Source organism: Henningerozyma blattae, chromosome 2 (genome assembly GCF_000315915.1).
Source record: "Henningerozyma blattae CBS 6284 chromosome 2, complete genome".
Taxonomy (NCBI): domain Eukaryota; kingdom Fungi; phylum Ascomycota; class Saccharomycetes; order Saccharomycetales; family Saccharomycetaceae; genus Henningerozyma; species Henningerozyma blattae.
Window position 1 is genome coordinate 990,254 of NC_020186.1, and position 16,192 is coordinate 1,006,445.

At 29.9% G+C, this 16,192-nt stretch overlaps 6 protein-coding genes and 1 non-coding gene across 7 annotated transcripts; 5 read left to right on the plus strand and 2 right to left on the minus strand.

Moving 5' to 3' along the window:
• Positions 1-2,064: 2,064 nt before the first annotated feature.
• On the plus strand, positions 2,065-2,147 carry TBLA0Btrna18L. Its single transcript has one exon. It is a non-coding gene; the product is annotated as a tRNA-Leu (tRNA).
• A 1,066-nt stretch (positions 2,148-3,213) lies between these two features.
• CAR1 (arginase) lies at positions 3,214-4,125 on the plus strand (the record flags this gene model as incomplete). The annotated part of the gene is made up of 1 exon (XM_004178737.1): positions 3,214-4,125. The coding sequence occupies one exon, from the start codon at positions 3,214-3,216 to the stop codon at positions 4,123-4,125; it is 912 nt and encodes a 303-aa protein (XP_004178785.1).
• Positions 4,126-4,637: 512 nt separating this feature from the next.
• On the minus strand, positions 4,638-8,690 carry GDE1 (glycerophosphocholine phosphodiesterase; the record flags this gene model as incomplete). The annotated part of the gene is made up of 1 exon (XM_004178738.1): positions 4,638-8,690. One exon carries the CDS (start codon positions 8,688-8,690, stop codon positions 4,638-4,640), a length of 4,053 nt encoding a protein of 1,350 aa, XP_004178786.1.
• Positions 8,691-9,154: 464 nt separating this feature from the next.
• On the minus strand, positions 9,155-11,403 carry CQD1 (Cqd1p; the record flags this gene model as incomplete). Its single annotated transcript, XM_004178739.1, has 2 exons — positions 9,155-9,335; positions 9,530-11,403. The coding sequence occupies 2 exons, from the start codon at positions 11,401-11,403 to the stop codon at positions 9,155-9,157; spliced, it is 2,055 nt and encodes a 684-aa protein (XP_004178787.1).
• Positions 11,404-11,980: 577 nt separating this feature from the next.
• UBS1 (Ubs1p) lies at positions 11,981-12,793 on the plus strand (the record flags this gene model as incomplete). The annotated part of the gene is made up of 1 exon (XM_004178740.1): positions 11,981-12,793. The coding sequence occupies one exon, from the start codon at positions 11,981-11,983 to the stop codon at positions 12,791-12,793; it is 813 nt and encodes a 270-aa protein (XP_004178788.1).
• A 576-nt stretch (positions 12,794-13,369) lies between these two features.
• TBLA0B04330 (uncharacterized protein) lies at positions 13,370-13,864 on the plus strand (the record flags this gene model as incomplete). Its single annotated transcript, XM_004178741.1, has 1 exon — positions 13,370-13,864. One exon carries the CDS (start codon positions 13,370-13,372, stop codon positions 13,862-13,864), a length of 495 nt encoding a protein of 164 aa, XP_004178789.1.
• A 284-nt stretch (positions 13,865-14,148) lies between these two features.
• Positions 14,149-16,041, plus strand: PEX32 (Pex32p; the record flags this gene model as incomplete). The annotated part of the gene is made up of 1 exon (XM_004178742.1): positions 14,149-16,041. The coding sequence occupies one exon, from the start codon at positions 14,149-14,151 to the stop codon at positions 16,039-16,041; it is 1,893 nt and encodes a 630-aa protein (XP_004178790.1).
• Positions 16,042-16,192: the final 151 nt, after the last annotated feature.

The following is a 16,192-nucleotide window of genomic DNA, read 5'->3' on the forward strand; positions in this document are numbered from 1 at the left end:
TTTTCTGCATCGATTGTTGTCAAATTCAAGTCTTTTGTTGTCCAGGTGATAGTTAAATACATGGAGTTAAATAATCAGCCACCTTTGACTTTTGTTCCACTGAACTTAGATTGCTTAGAGATACCAGTAATTAATTGATCAATCTTTTTCTGGTGTGCTACATCGCTATCGACTGAAGTTGCTGCGGTAGTAGTTGATGCTAGAGTGATATTGGCAATGGCTGTGAGTGTTAAAGGAGCGGCTCCACTGAGATCTTTATATAACTAATACTGGTTTTACGTATATATATTGTCGCAAAATGGAGTACATTATGTAGCTGCTACAGGATACACTAAGTATGAGAAACATACAACTCTTGTGAGGTTAATTATGTGAAAACGTTTTCACTTATAGACGACGAAGAATTGACTTCTCTTGTCCAAAAAATAATGCATAAATCGCCAACATTTTATTTGACGCCTAATCTTTGTATGTTATATATTTTCTATAATTTTTATTCCTACTCAAAAGGGTTGGAGGTTTCTATATTATTAAATACTTACTGAAAAAGAATTATTCTTTAAATTATGACTGGTAATAATACCATTACAAAGGATTCAAATGTAGTACAAATACAACTTATACTTTTGATAAGGCGTTATACTCTCTATTATTTTGAAACAGTGTATCTACTGCTTTATGTATAAAGTCCATAAATATTCCTAATATTTTTTTTATTTTAAAAATATTTTTATGTCTGGGGTATAAAATCTAAAATTCAATTAAAATAAAATCAATTTATCAATTAGTGAATTAATAAAACATATTTTGAAATAAGAAAAAACCTGGTATATACCGAGAAACTTATAGGCATATTTTGAGTTTTATTAGTCAACCTAGCATAGAAGCGTTAATTTATATAGCTCAGTTAATGAAGTTTGGAAGGAATATTTTGAGAAAAACCTTTCAAGTACAAGTAATAGTTATTTATAAGAAATTATTTCAATTCTTTTGAGAACATTTAAACTTTATTTCTTGAATTTATTTAAATGATTATCTCAATAATTATTTTTTTTTGTAGCTTTTAACAAGTGTGTCGGATCTTTATGATATTAACTGCTCCTATAATTGTCCTCCTCCAGCCAAATACGTATATAAAACTACAGAAGTATATAAAAACGAGCTCTATTTATATCCCGAGAAATACAGGTTGTATAAAAATACCACTTAATACGTAATATTTTGCGCTCAACAAAGCGATATTTTAAAATATCATAAATTACTGTAGCTTTAGATGATAACCTATTACACCATGACTAGAGTTATTTCACAAAAAATCTTCTAAATTCAACAACAAAAAATTTATTTTCTTTTAGATGCAAACACATTTAGCCACTATGTTACATATTATTAGACTAAGAAGTTACTATAACCAATAATATCACAATTCATATATCATCCTCTGTTCTCAAGGTTCATACCGAAGCATCAGTCTTTTAATAGTTTTTCCAGTATCTTATAACACTTCATAAATTGGATATATTCACTCCTTGATCTCGTTTTAAATATTACATTTTAATAAACAACTTTACTACACAACCTTTGAAACTTATTAAATATTCTTTAAATACATCTCTAGTCTTAAACTTTTGTTGTAGACGAGATCAACTTTATACTCATCTACAAGTTGCTAACTAGAAATTGTACACAACATTGAGCAGCTGCTAGTTGCATCCCTGTGAATATCTGTTCGATGCATAATCTTTATTAGTTAGCCAGAATTATTCAAACTGTGCACTCCTACCCTTGTAAGTAAGTTTATAAACAGACTAATTAAAGTAAAATGGAAAAGCTGGCGTTGACCTTTGAAAAGTATTTAAAGGCCAGCTTTTCAGACTTAAGACATAAATTTATAGTTCTTTTATACAGTTATTTAGTTTAGGAATAACAACAATTATATTCGTAAGTTCGAAGGATTAACTGGTGTTAAGTTAATAAGATTGTTAAGTTAAGTTTTGGTAGTTACTATTTAATTAAATGTATCATACTCCTAAGTTGGTTTACAACAAAAAACAATAAAAGCATGGAGGGTTGGCCGAGTGGTCTAAGGCGGCAGACTTAAGATCTGTTGGACGGTGTCCGCGCGAGTTCGAACCTCGCATCCTTCATTATTTTTACAGTGAGAATTATAGTCACGTGATAGTTTCATGTTATAAGAATGTACAACAATTTATGCAGTTTCTTCTTAATCATGTCCAAATCAATAAACTGCTTAATTAATTTAAAGAATAGCCTTTTTTTAGAACACTGTAGCTTGAAAAATTTAGGCGCCATGCAATAATTTTGAATAGAGGTAATTACACGACAAAATATAATGTAGTCGTATTTATGACAAGCTTTTAGATCAAGTTGAGGAGGTCTCATGAACTTAGAGATCTGTTTAATCAAGATACAGCAATTATCAGCTTTCTTTTTGAAAATATATGGTAACATTTATAACTGGCAGTATTTTTAATGAAATACATACATATATATATTATGCACAGAGAAATTATTAATATCTAAAATTACCAAGGTATCTTAAGTTTGCTCGAACTATATATGTACAGATCTTTATAATTGATATTATATGTCCAAACGATTATATAGAGATATTTCTTCATTACCCTACGACTAAAGAGAAACATCAACATAATACTTCAGCATTTATTCCCAAGTAGTAATTTAAGGATGGAAATCTTATTATTACTTTAACAAATTCCTATCATCATTCACAAAAATGAAGAATAAAATTAGGTTGATAAATTTGTTTAGTTCTATATTTACAATATTATGTAATTGACGTCATTGGCCAAGAATTTATTGAAGCATTCACTATTATACCCCGAAATCTATCCGATGACGAAATTTCCAATCTGCGCTATAAACGCGACACCAAGTTTGGAGCACAAATTCCAAAAAAAAAAAGTTGGAGAAGCGATGCGATTATCTTATATAAGCTTTATTAACTTTTTAACTTTAAATATTTTATCAGAAAAAAAGTTAGAACTGTAAAACGATTGTAAATCAATTGTTTGGCATAATATATATATATATATATATAAGAGTTTTAACTTAACATAGAATCACGATATCTAGCATGGTAGATTTAAGTCCTGAATTTACTACCAATAACGTTGATGACAATATGGAATTTGCACCAAAATATAATTTTTTAAAGATAAGAACTTATCTATGGTATTAGCTCCATTTTCGGGAGGTCAATTGAAATATGGTGTGGAAAAAGGTCCTGATTTTCTACTAAAGCATGGCCTAGAAAAAGATTTGGTCGAATTAGGTTGGGATGTCACCATAACAGAACCATTAAAGGGTAAAAATTTAGCTGATTCCAACGATGCTGATAGTGAATTTCCAACTGTTAAAAAACCAACTTTGGTTGGTGAAACTACTCATTTGATTAATCAAACTATTACAGACTCCTTGAAGGATGATAAATTCATTTTGACTTTAGGTGGTGATCATTCAATTGCCATGGGCTCCATTTCTGCAGTTTTGGAAAAATATGATGACTTATGTCTTTTATGGATTGATGCTCATGCAGATATCAATACTGTTGAATCAACAGAGTCAGGGAACTTGCACGGTTGTCCAGTTTCATTCTTAATGGGGGTAAATCCACCAGATAAAATCCCAAAGTCATTGAGTTGGATCAAAGGTAATTTAAAACCAAATAGAATCGCATACATCGGTTTAAGAGATGTTGATGAAGGTGAAAAAAAAATCTTGAAGGAAAATAATATTAAAGCCTTTTCGATGTACCATATTGATAGATTTGGGATTAATAAAGTAATTGAAATGGCATTGCAAGCCATTAATCCAACTGGTAAATCTCCACTCATGTGTTCTTTTGATGTTGATGCAATTGATCCATTATACGTGCCAGCTACTGGCACTCCTGTAAGAGGAGGCCTTACTTTAAGAGAGGGTCTGTTCTTGACTGAAAGATTAGCTGAAACTGGAAATTTAGTAGCTTTAGATGTTGTAGAATGCAATCCAGATTTGGCTCAAAATGAAACTCATGTTCTAGATACTATTTCAGCTGGCTGTGCTATTGCAAGATGTGCCTTAGGTGAAACATTACTGTAAAACTCTTTCTCCAATATATTCAGTCAAACTAACCGTTTAAAATGTCTCTAAAATTCAATGGTTTCATATTATTTTTGCTCAAATATTTGCTAACATCCTTCTATCTTCAAACTTAATCAAATTTGGTCACAAAATGCCTTTTATACTGGCTCATTATCAATGTGTTATACTTATTGTAACTTCTTAAGTCAATCTTGTTGTTGCTACTCTCATATATACTTAACCATAGTATCTTTTTTTCAACTTCTATCCATAAATTATAATTGATAATTGTGTTAAACTATCTAGCACATTAAGTATTCATTTATAGTATTGTATTATCATGTTTATAATTCACATCATATTTTTTTTTAGTAACTTCAAATTTATTACAATTATTGGTTTATACATATTTATATATGAGAATATGCATAGCTTGATAAATAAATATATAAAACACTGGGTACCTAGGCAAACATTATAGTGAATAAAAAAAATAATATACAATTATATTTAGTCAAAGCTTAATTAAGTCAATTAGCTATAGTTTTTGTCAAACCTTTCCTAATAGCCAGAACGTTATCAACAATAACTGCATCAACACCCGCATTCATTTCTTTTTCTACATTGTCAGTATCATTGTTTTCTACACCATATGTAACACATACTAGTCCGCTACTTTTAATCACTTGAACTAATCTAGGTGCCTTTAAGATTGGTTCAGCTGCACTAACAATACCTAACAAGTTCCATGTTCTGGCAAATTTAATCGCATTTTGTAATGAAGAGGCTCTAATATCTTCCATTCTTGTAGCACCACCTTCTGTTAAAAACAAGATAGGAATGGCAGATTGTTTTAGTGACAACATGATACATATATCAGGATGGAATGATGAGAAAATAACATCTCTGCCATTAATATTATCAAATATAACATTTAGCACCGTGTCTACCCAATGATTCATCTCATGTGCAAGTATACTTGCACCTTCCTCAATAGCTTCATCCAACATGGGATATTTCATTTCGATATTGAATCCTACATTTTCCGGAATCTTTTTAAACAATTCTTTTAGAGTTACAAATGAGGATGCAATAGTATGCCCTCTTGCATTTCCTTTATAATTATACTTTTGAAACGACTTGGTAAGTTTCATCCTTTCTTCAATTAGATTCTTGCCAAAATACTCATTGTATTTAGATTTTGTTTCATCTATATCTTTAGACTTATCATCATTGCCATTCCAGGTTTGAACTTTGCTTAAAGATTCTGTCCCATCTAAGGATAATCTTCTATTTCTAATGCCTGGCTTCATAAATGGCTCTAGTTTATTATTATTTAACTGCAAAAATTGTTCTGCAGTTAGCTCATGCATTGGAACATCCACCCCTGTTTCACCAATTAGAAAATCATGGTAAACTACAGGTACATTATCTTTTGTTAGTTGAACATCAAATTCAACGTATGATGCTCCTAATGAAGCAGCTGCGATAAAAGATTCAACAGTGTTTTCTCCTAATTGTAATGATTTTTTTGTATTGATATTCTTACCTAAACCTCTATGACCAATGACCCTTGTAGAAACTAATGATCTCCAATATTTTGATTCCAATTCTAAATTAATATTAGAATTATGAAAAGGTTTGATTATCATAAAATTAAAGTTGACCGTACCAATAATATTTGAATCGGTTAATCTTATTATTGGAAGAGTTATATTATCATCTAAAGAGCGCATATTTGGGCCAACAGGTTGTTTAATATTACTTAATAATGCAACACCTCTACCGATGCATGGGATTGAAGCATTGTTAATATTTTCTTGATATTTTAGAGAATCAATAGTTCGTTTATTATAAACTGGAACCAAATCAAAGTAGACTTTACAATCATTCTTATTGTTATGTGGAATACGGAATTTAATAATATCTCTACTATCATCTAAGGGTAAGTCAATAACAATTTTCTTATCAGAAAGCGCATTCTCATATGTAATAACTAATGAAATTTCCATATCTAGATCGTCAAATAATGTGCTACTTCTATTATCACTAAAAAATTGTAATGCTGGATCAGTCTTGAACATATAATGGCTACCTAATGTAATAATTAGCTCACTTTCTGAGGTATTTAAAATCTTATGACCGAAAGAAGTTATAGACTCTTGGATATTGCTCGTTGATGAATCTTTTGCTTTGAACAGAGTACTTGGTCTTTTCTCTAAATATTGTTCTCCCATTGTGTTGGAATCACCAATTGGGTCTAATGCCAAAGATGAGATAGAAACAGAAGAAGGATATGGCTGTATAATATTAATCGGTAACTGATCTCTTTCTTTAATATTTGGACTTGTAATATTAGGATTATTTTTTATCTTTAGTAGATTTGCAATTTCTAGAAACCCACGCAATGCTGCATGCTCCATTGGTGTCCACCCATTACTATCAAATATATTATAATTGGCATTATGCTTAAGTAATAATTGAACAATATCACTATATCCTTCAACAGATGCAATAAAAATTGGAGTCCAATTGAAAGTTTTTTCAAACAACTCTGTATTTGCTTTATATTCTAATAATGTTTGGGCCATATTTTGGTGATTTAGTTTACATGCTAAATATAAAGATGTCTCATTAGTTTCCTTATCAGTAATATTAACATCTAAGTTATTACATTTCAATAAGATTTCCAGTAGCTCGTACTTTCCTAACCTTGTAGTGTACAACAAAATACTCGAATCTTCAGCAGAAATGTATGAAAGTTTTAAAAGTTCTTCTAAAGTTGAAGGATGCGAGTTGACAATTGCCAAGTGAACTGGTGTCATGTTTTCATAGTCACCCCAATAATTGACATTTGCAATAGACATATTTGAATCCCAATGCTTACATTCTTTTAGTGTTGAAATGATATAATTAACAATAGTGTTCAGACCAAATTTAGAAGCATAATGAAGAGGTGTTCTTTCATATATATCCTTTTCTAATAATGATAGTATATGCTGAGTTGGTAGATGATCTAAAAGATATTTAAAGCCAGCAGTTAATATTTCAATCTTTGAAACAATATTGTCGGAAGAGTTAGTTGCACTTATAGCCTCAGTTCCATTTCTATTCATGTCTGCATCCTGGATATCTGAAAAATTCTCTATCAACTTTGATAATGAAATTATGTGATGATGGAAAAAATTTCTCTTATTTAATTTGTTTTGGTGCCATATTGAATTAAATGAAGTTATCATGAATGCAATACAATTAGAAGATTCAGAAAATACAGCTAAATTTAATAAATTAATTTGTGTTCTCATTGGGATATTATCCGTTGCTTTATAAATTTCGGTTAAGTTATTTATGGTTTGTATTATATTATCATTTTCAATTGAATCATAAATAATTCTAGTTTCATTTGATATATCTTTTAGAGATTTATTGTTAATATAATTATCAGTATTGGTAAAATTAAAACGATCGAATGGAGAAGATAACGTAATTAGATTTGCATTGAAATTGTTATTATTTGGGGATGAAGAAGAGTTATCTGTAATACTATTCAGTATAGTTGTCAATTCAACAGATATGGAATTAATATAATCTAGTAATTTTGAAATATTGGAATCATATAAAAAATTATCTATGTTTACGAATTTGACCTCATCATTTGAATCCATATTATAACCAATTTTTTTATGAACTTTTTTAATAAGCTTAAACAAGGCTCTCTTATTCATTTCTTTAAATAATTTTAAATTCCTGTAATTCAATCTTAGATCCAACAGGAAATTTAATATTTCTTCTATTTCATCGATGATTTGCAAATTATTGTTTAAAATTGTTGTGGATACCTGTGAATTATTTGATGATGTCGAGTATGGATACCCGTTAATACCACTAATTGTGGCACTATTGTTATTGGCTAAATCATAGTCAATTAAGTTTGGCAATTTCAGATTATTTACACTTGCACTATTACTACTATTCGAATTGGTTGCCAAACTAGAAGATTTAAGCATATCCTTATTGCTAGGATTATAATAAACAGGATTATCTGACTTATCAGTTATTGTTGAGTTGAAACTATCACAAAATTGTTTTAATTCTAATATTTTTTCATTTAAATAGGAATGAGTGGATAACAATGGCAAGATATCATTAAATTGAGTGGATAAAATTAATAGGTTCAATCTTGAACAATATAGGTTGTAATGTTGTAAATAAAAATTCTCGATATCTTCAATTTCTTTGTTAAATTCCAATATAAAGAAATGAACTCTCTCTTTTATTTCCTCATTGTTAAAAAAAGAATCTTCTTCTTTATTTACATCTATATTATCACCCAGAATTGTGCCATCTCTTCTTTTCCGTGGAGGTTCTGATTTTCTACCATCAACAAGAAGCTTATCTTCCTCTGAATTATACTCACCTCCAGTATTACCCTCATTATTTTGATTATTGTAATATTTTTCATAAAATAACGTGTCTTGAATAATATTTATTTCCTTAATTAGCTTTTTGAATCCCCTGTAATCCAAATAATGCTCATACCACTCCGGTATTTGATAGCAAGAAAACAATTTTGCAAACTTCATTTTTTATTTTTTTTTTTTATTTGTTTAAAATATAAAGTCTTATTTAAATTAGAAATCTAAAGCCTCTGTAATAAAATAATTAAGGCTCAAAATTTTAAATTTAATTAATAAAATATATGTAAATAAATTAAGGATCTTATCTTTAAAGCCGGCGTTTCCGTTAGGTTAATATTGAAATAGTAGCAAATAATATTGCAGTTCCTAACTTTGTTATGATAATAAATTTCAAAAAATATTAATAATTGTCTCTAGAATTGCTTGAACCCTTATTTTATTTTAATTAATCTTGAATATTACGTATGTTTGCGATTCATAATTAAGGAATCTCGATGACTTCCTTTAAATAGAAAACACGCGGAAAGTCATAGGGTTACGAAATAGTGACCTAAGGGCCTGAAAGGGTTTGAAAGTGACAGAAATTTTTTAAAAATATATGTTAGTCAATATTCTCAAATCATTATTAATTAATAATTGGGGCTTAATTGATCTGTTCTTAACAAATAGTGTATTTGTGCAGCAGATAAATTCATCAATTGGCGTAATTCTAGGCCCATCCATATCTTGAGCATTGATAAACGGCTTGCATCTTGAATTAATGTGTTAGACTCCTTGCGCAGTGCATATTCTCGAAGAATAGGTAAAGAGCTATAAAAAAAGAAATCAAAGGAAAGCAACAAAATGACAATCTCAACCAGTGGAGTAAGGTGCATTGTCAAAAGTTAATAAATGATATAGAAGTTAGTACAATTGTCCCTAATAATTAGAAAATATGATTGGATTAGCAGAAACAAATGTATTATTATTCTTCAAATCCATTCAAGAAAACATAAAATACGAACCTTGAAAATAAATCCATATCGGGATCTAGCTGTCTACCAATCCCTTCTAATAATAAAATTGCTACAACGATTGAAACGAAGTCTCCTTCAAGTCTTACATGATGATGTCTTACCATATTCAACATTTGTTGTAGTAAATCACCAATAGAGACTGTCCCTAAAGTGAAAGTTCTCTTTTTAACTTTGTCGATTAATTTTTCGACTTTCATGGCAAATATCTCCTTATCAACAGCAGTCTCTGGTGTTCTTGATCTTTCGATCATCAGCTCACCAGCTTCATAACCATCAAATCTTACTAAGGCATTAAATAACGCAATAAAGTTAACTCTGTTTCGAGAATTTAGTTCTGTGACTAGACCAGTATCAATAAAGCATATCTGTGGAGTATATTCATTTAAAACGTACTTCATGTCTGATATAAACTCAGGCTTTTTTGCCTCATCGATTCTACTATCTTTATATAAACGCATCAATTTATGAACAATTTGGTAAGACTCTTCTTCATTAGAAATTACTTTGGTACCATTATTATCCATCTTGATAAAATTAATTAATACATTACCAGGATGTAAATCTGCATGAATAAAATCGTCAATAATTAACATTTTCAAAAAATGAATCCACAAAAGGGGTGCTAACTCGCTGAAATAAAACAGGGTCATTAATTTCATTTTAATTTTTAAAAAATGTTCCATAGGAAATGCTTTAATATATTCTTCAAATAATACATTGTTTGTTGTAATTTCCGTGAAACTCTTTGGAAACTTAATATTGGGGAAATTTTCAAAATTTTTATTAAACATGGAAAGGTTCATGCTCTCAATTCTTAAATCTAATTGTAAATTCATAAATATTTCAAATTGTTGAACTTCATCAGGTAATGATAACCATTCCATTGTTGGAATTGCGTTTATTATATTTGCAAAAAATCTCATAAGTTTTATATCTCTTTTAATTATTGTACGTACGTTGGGATGCAACACTTTAACAGCTAACCATTTATTTTGGAGCAAGTACTTCCTATTATCTTCATCTAAATAAGTATTTTTGTAAATATAATTCTCTTTTATTTTACCAACATGAACTTGGGCAATGGCCCCAACCCCCGTAGGTGAATCATTAAATTCTTCGAAAATATTTTCAAAATTATTCTCGTTTAATGAATTACATATTTGATCTTTGGTATATTCAGAAGAATGTTTCCTTGAGTTGCTATGTAATTTGCCTAATTCGTTACAAAACGCTTGGCATAAAATATCGGTTCTTGAGCCTGCCCATTGCCCTAATTTAATGAAACTTGGTCCAGCCAATTCTAAGGAAATTCGTACTAGTCTAAACCAATAAATAGATCCAGTAGTTTCAAATTCCGGATCTTTCATGTCATTGGCATTTATCAGTACTTTGTTGCCAAGCCAAGTCATGGGATAGACAAGTACTAGAGGTAAGAATAATGAAGTAAGTTGAAAAAACCTTACAATAGTTGCCAGAGGTTCAATTATGTTATCAGCTAATAAATACCAAGATTTGATTAAACTTCTTAGAATAACGTTTTGATATTTCTTAATGAATATGTCTCGTTCTTTCTCATTTTTGTTATATAACTCTTCTCTTGAGGTTAAATAAAGACTCATCTCGAAGGTATCACCATTAGGATTTAAACTCAATACATCGTTATATATTGCCTCGGTTGAAGTTTTCCATAACCAATAACTAATGCCGCTGGCGGGTATTATGGAATATTTTAATACACTGCTTTGGAGGATATGCCGGTTATTCAAGTGCTTAATGGAATTTGTTTGCCAAACATGCCGTACACTGAACGTAGAAGTGGCTCTATTTTTCAAAAATAATCTCGTGAAAGTTCTAGTATACATATTGACCCTTATTTTATCTTTTAAAATAGTTAATTTGATCTTGGAACTATCCGCAATAATCCTTATATGGTTCAATCAGTGTTAGGAAAAATATTACGTTATTTTTATTTAGAAAAATATATATTATCTTATTATCTATATCATATTGATACATAGTTGCCATTAAGATAGCCTGTCGAAAACCTCAACTGACTTTATGCCTATGTTTTTTATTATTTGACAATCTTGATTGAACTTTTAAAGTTGTAAAACATTCGCGCGTTACCCGGGGTCTCAAAAAAAAGAATATAGAAAAAATAAGAATAATCTGTTTTATAAGAAATAAGAAATAGTTTAGTTTTCTAGCTAAAATCGTCATTTATAATAGCTAGGTTGTTTTTATTTCTATTTTACTAGTGGAAAGACAAATTTTATAGAGTTTGAGAACCGTAACTGAGGTGTGGACAGATTACGTTAAAGAGTGGATGAAAAAAAATTAAAAAAGAAAAAAAATATAAAATTAGAAAAAAAAACCAATCTTTGAAGTATCTATAACATTCAAAATACAGGAATCTTTTGAAAGTCCCTAGACTACATCATGAATAATATCGCAAGAAAGTTATTAAGGGAATGGAAATATCTTATACGTCACTCTCCTGAGTCTCAAAAACTTTTCTTTTTGAAACCACAAGATTCAGATATCCACCTGTGGCATCTGGTGCTTTCTCACCCACAAACAGGTATGGAAATATATCTTGTGTTATATATCAATATAGATGAACTTCGAGACATTAAGAGAAATAATTTTAATAGTCATGGCCATGCTTTTAATAACAATGGTGTTAATTCCAATAGCATTATCATGAGATGTATTACACCAAATTTGATATGTCCTATAAATAAGAATATCTCAGTAACTCATTTACGAGTCCTGTTAAAGGAAAATGGATTCAATGGATTAATTCACTTTTTATGGTCAAAATTTTTCGATCCCATTAATGACACTAGGTTTTGTACAAACAATAATATTCAGAAACTGTGCAAATTGGGCTACATTTGGAATAGGACAATGTCAAGAAGCTTTAGAAGTTTGTTTCCTGAAATTATTGGAACCTTACAACAGGGTGATTACCTATTTGTAAAGGAATACTCTAAACGATTAAGAATGGATATCAATAATGATATTTTTGGGACCTGCAATGTATCAACTGATTATAACAATGATATAAACACTTCTACCATGAATACCTCCATTGAAATTCCATGTTTAAGTACCAATCCCTCTGATATTCTAGCTTGTGACTCTACCCCCTCACAGCCATTATTTTCTAATAACTTTGGCCAAAAGAGACTACAGCATGATGATTCAACCAACACTTTTAATAAAAATAAGCGTTCAAGAAACTCTTGAACGTAAATTCATAATCAATAAATTCAATAATATCAATATCACCCAAGCTAGAAATTATTAGCCAAAGAAGACATACAAATTCACCCTATCACTCATATTCAAATTTGCATTTAATTTTATCATTTCAATAGCACTTATATCTTAGCATTTACACTTTTACTTTATAAAATTTTCTTTTATTTATAGACAATTATTTCCGTCATTTTCATTTCTTTAATTAATTATTTTTGATATTTATCCTATGACCAGTTCACAAAGTTGTCTTCAAAAATAGATATAAATGTTTGTCTCTCTCACCTTATCAATATTGGTGATCCTTAAAATAAATACAATCTTCAAAAATTGAAAAAATTATCAACTTTGTTATTATTCAACTATTAATATGAAGAATGTATTTATTGGTATTTATTACTTTTCTAAGTATATATTCCGATTCATCGATGAGATTTTTCTTTTAAGAAAAATTGCATCAAATTGAAAAAAAAATTTTAGATAAAATTAATCTTTGCAATTGTATATGACACACACAATATATATATATATATAGCTATCTTAATAGATTAACACAATCAAAATATGGGCATTCCAGAAGTTACTGAAGCTATATCTGCACAGGATGTCAATGAAGACTCATTCACAAAACTTAATGGTCGCAAGAACCAATCTGTCACCAAACCAGTAACAGTGGATTCTGAAACGGGTGAAATTCTTGTCCGTAGAGCTACAGGAAAAGCAAGAGTTCGTCGTGGTCAAACTGAAGAAGAATATAACGAACAATTGCGTCAATATTTTACTGAAGAAAATGGACCAACTAGGACTGAGCCAAATTTTATGGATAATGTCAATGATTTTGATGAAAAGTTAGATACTATGGATTTATCAATCAAACAAAATCGTTTACGTTTACAGGCTTATCCACAAAGAGCATATTATAGGAGAAATTATTCAATTTGTAAAGACTTGTGTTCAAAATTGATCCTCAAGGTGAAAGACATTCCTAAGATTCAGCGTGAACTTGAAGAATTAGAATATATGCAAAACCAATGCATGTTACGCTTATCTAAAGAGTAAATTGGTGAGACGATAAAAGATCATGCTTTGGCTACATTTTAAACAAAATATGGTTCAAATTGTTGTAATGGTTATCTTTTTATGTCAAATTTGCTGTAAATTCTTTGCGTTAATTTTTAAATACGGATTTCCACAGAATTGAAGAATTTCCCCATCTTAATCTAATTTAAAAACTACGAAATGATAATACAATGTATAAAGAACACAGAGGTTAAAACAAGTCAGTATTTACTAACGTCACTATTACTATTATAATCTCAACCTCAATTATTTAATCATTGACAATGGCTTATAACAAGCAACTAGAAGCCAAGCTTGAACAGAAATATATTCATAATAAGGTGGTAACGGACCCTGAAATATCAGCAGCTCTCGCAAGAATATATCCATTATTGATTATTATTAATACAACATTAGACAATATATTATGGATTTGTAATGACCATTGCCTTCCATTTATATATCTTTTAGCTATAGAAATCTGCCTAACCCCCTTAGATCATTCAAGGAATATTAAGAATATCACAAGCTATTCTTATAGAATGTGGTCAATTTTACAAACTTGGTTTGCATTAATGAGTTTAGTATTTCTTTCAACTTCGTTATGTTATTATATTGTTACTGTTTACAATGATTTGAAAAAATTAGAAGCTCCCACTTCAGAGGATATTTTAATTGCATTAAACTCGATGACAGAAAAATTAAAAGTCCTTAAAGTAGAAACTTTAAGGGGTTATTCAATTAATATGAATAAATTAATCGTCTACTTTTTTATTTTTATACCAATTCAAATATTCTTAAACAATTCAGTTTTCAGTGAAAAATATTTACGACTATTTGCGTTATCTTTCTTATTCTTTCATTCTTCTTGGGTACAAACCACTATTAAAATATTTTGGAGGTTAACTATTACTAGATACATATATTTTGCATTTTATTATCTATTAAACCCATTTGCATTTAAATGTCGTTGGCCAAGCATTAAAGGTTTGAACATTTATATTTCAAAAATTTCACCAAATGCTATAGCAGATTTACCATTTCCAGAATCATTTGAAATACTTTCTAATATTGAAGAGCAAATTGCATTACTCAAAACGTATCCCAGAATAGATACTAATAATTCAATTTCTCTACCTTCTAACAGAAATGCAGAGACATCATCCACTAAACCAATTCATTCTGTGCCTGAAATTTCAGAATCTAATAATTTAACTCTGACAACTCCTGATATTTTACATAAGAGTATCTCAAATTCAGCCTCCATCACACGATCAATTCCACCTGTACCAGGCACTATTTCAAAATCTCTTCCAAGATCTCTCCCACCTTTTCCAAATTCTGCCCCAGGGCCTGTGCCACAAACCTCATGCTTCACACCAAGGCCTACTCCACCAATTCCAAACTCTGCTCCAAAGCCATCTGTACCTGTGCTAAACCCTGCTGCAACATCTGTCTCACCTTTATCAAAATCTTCCTCCAGACCTGTTCCCCCAATTCCTAATTCTATATCTAGTAGCACATCTCCACTAACCAATGCTGATAAGCCCACTTCTTCAGCAAGTGACTTAAATCCGCTAACATCTGATTTAATAACAACACCAAAGGAAACTGTATCTTCTACAAGTGAAATTACCACAGAAAATAACCTTCTCGTGGAGTCGAATGATGAAACGATCTCTGCTAATAACGATAATAAATCTAATTCACAATCACTATTACCTTCTGAACCAACGAATAAAGATTCTAGTTTTTGTGCAACTGATTTACAATTGCCAAATTCTTCTCTTATTACCCCTTCCAATGGTTGTATCAGTGTCATAGATATTACCATTATGGAAAATCAAAGAAAATGGAGAGCTTTGGGATGGAGTGGTATTACGTTGAAATATGAAAGAGCAAATTTTACAATAAATCTGGATGACGAAACTTCGACAAAACAACTACCAGAACTTATTACTAACCAGAATCTTCAAGCCATTGTTTCTCCTTTAGAATTGCAAAATACCATGAATTCAATACCGGATTGGAAGTGGTTAGATAATGGCTGGGTAACATTCGATTGGGATTATATGGATACTGATTGGAATTATCTTGGGAAAGTTGAATCGTTAGAATGTTTTACCCGTTCTAGAAAGTGGAAAAGACGTATATATTCTATTAAAACTAAGAAATGAAGTATTCTTATGTGCTCTCTATTTGATACTTAACCTTAGATTTATGAACTACATAGCTATATTTTAAAAAGATACATAACTAAATATAATAAAGCATAACTATATTTAGAGTTGATTTGATGAGTATAAAATATGAGTAATAAAAGGAATG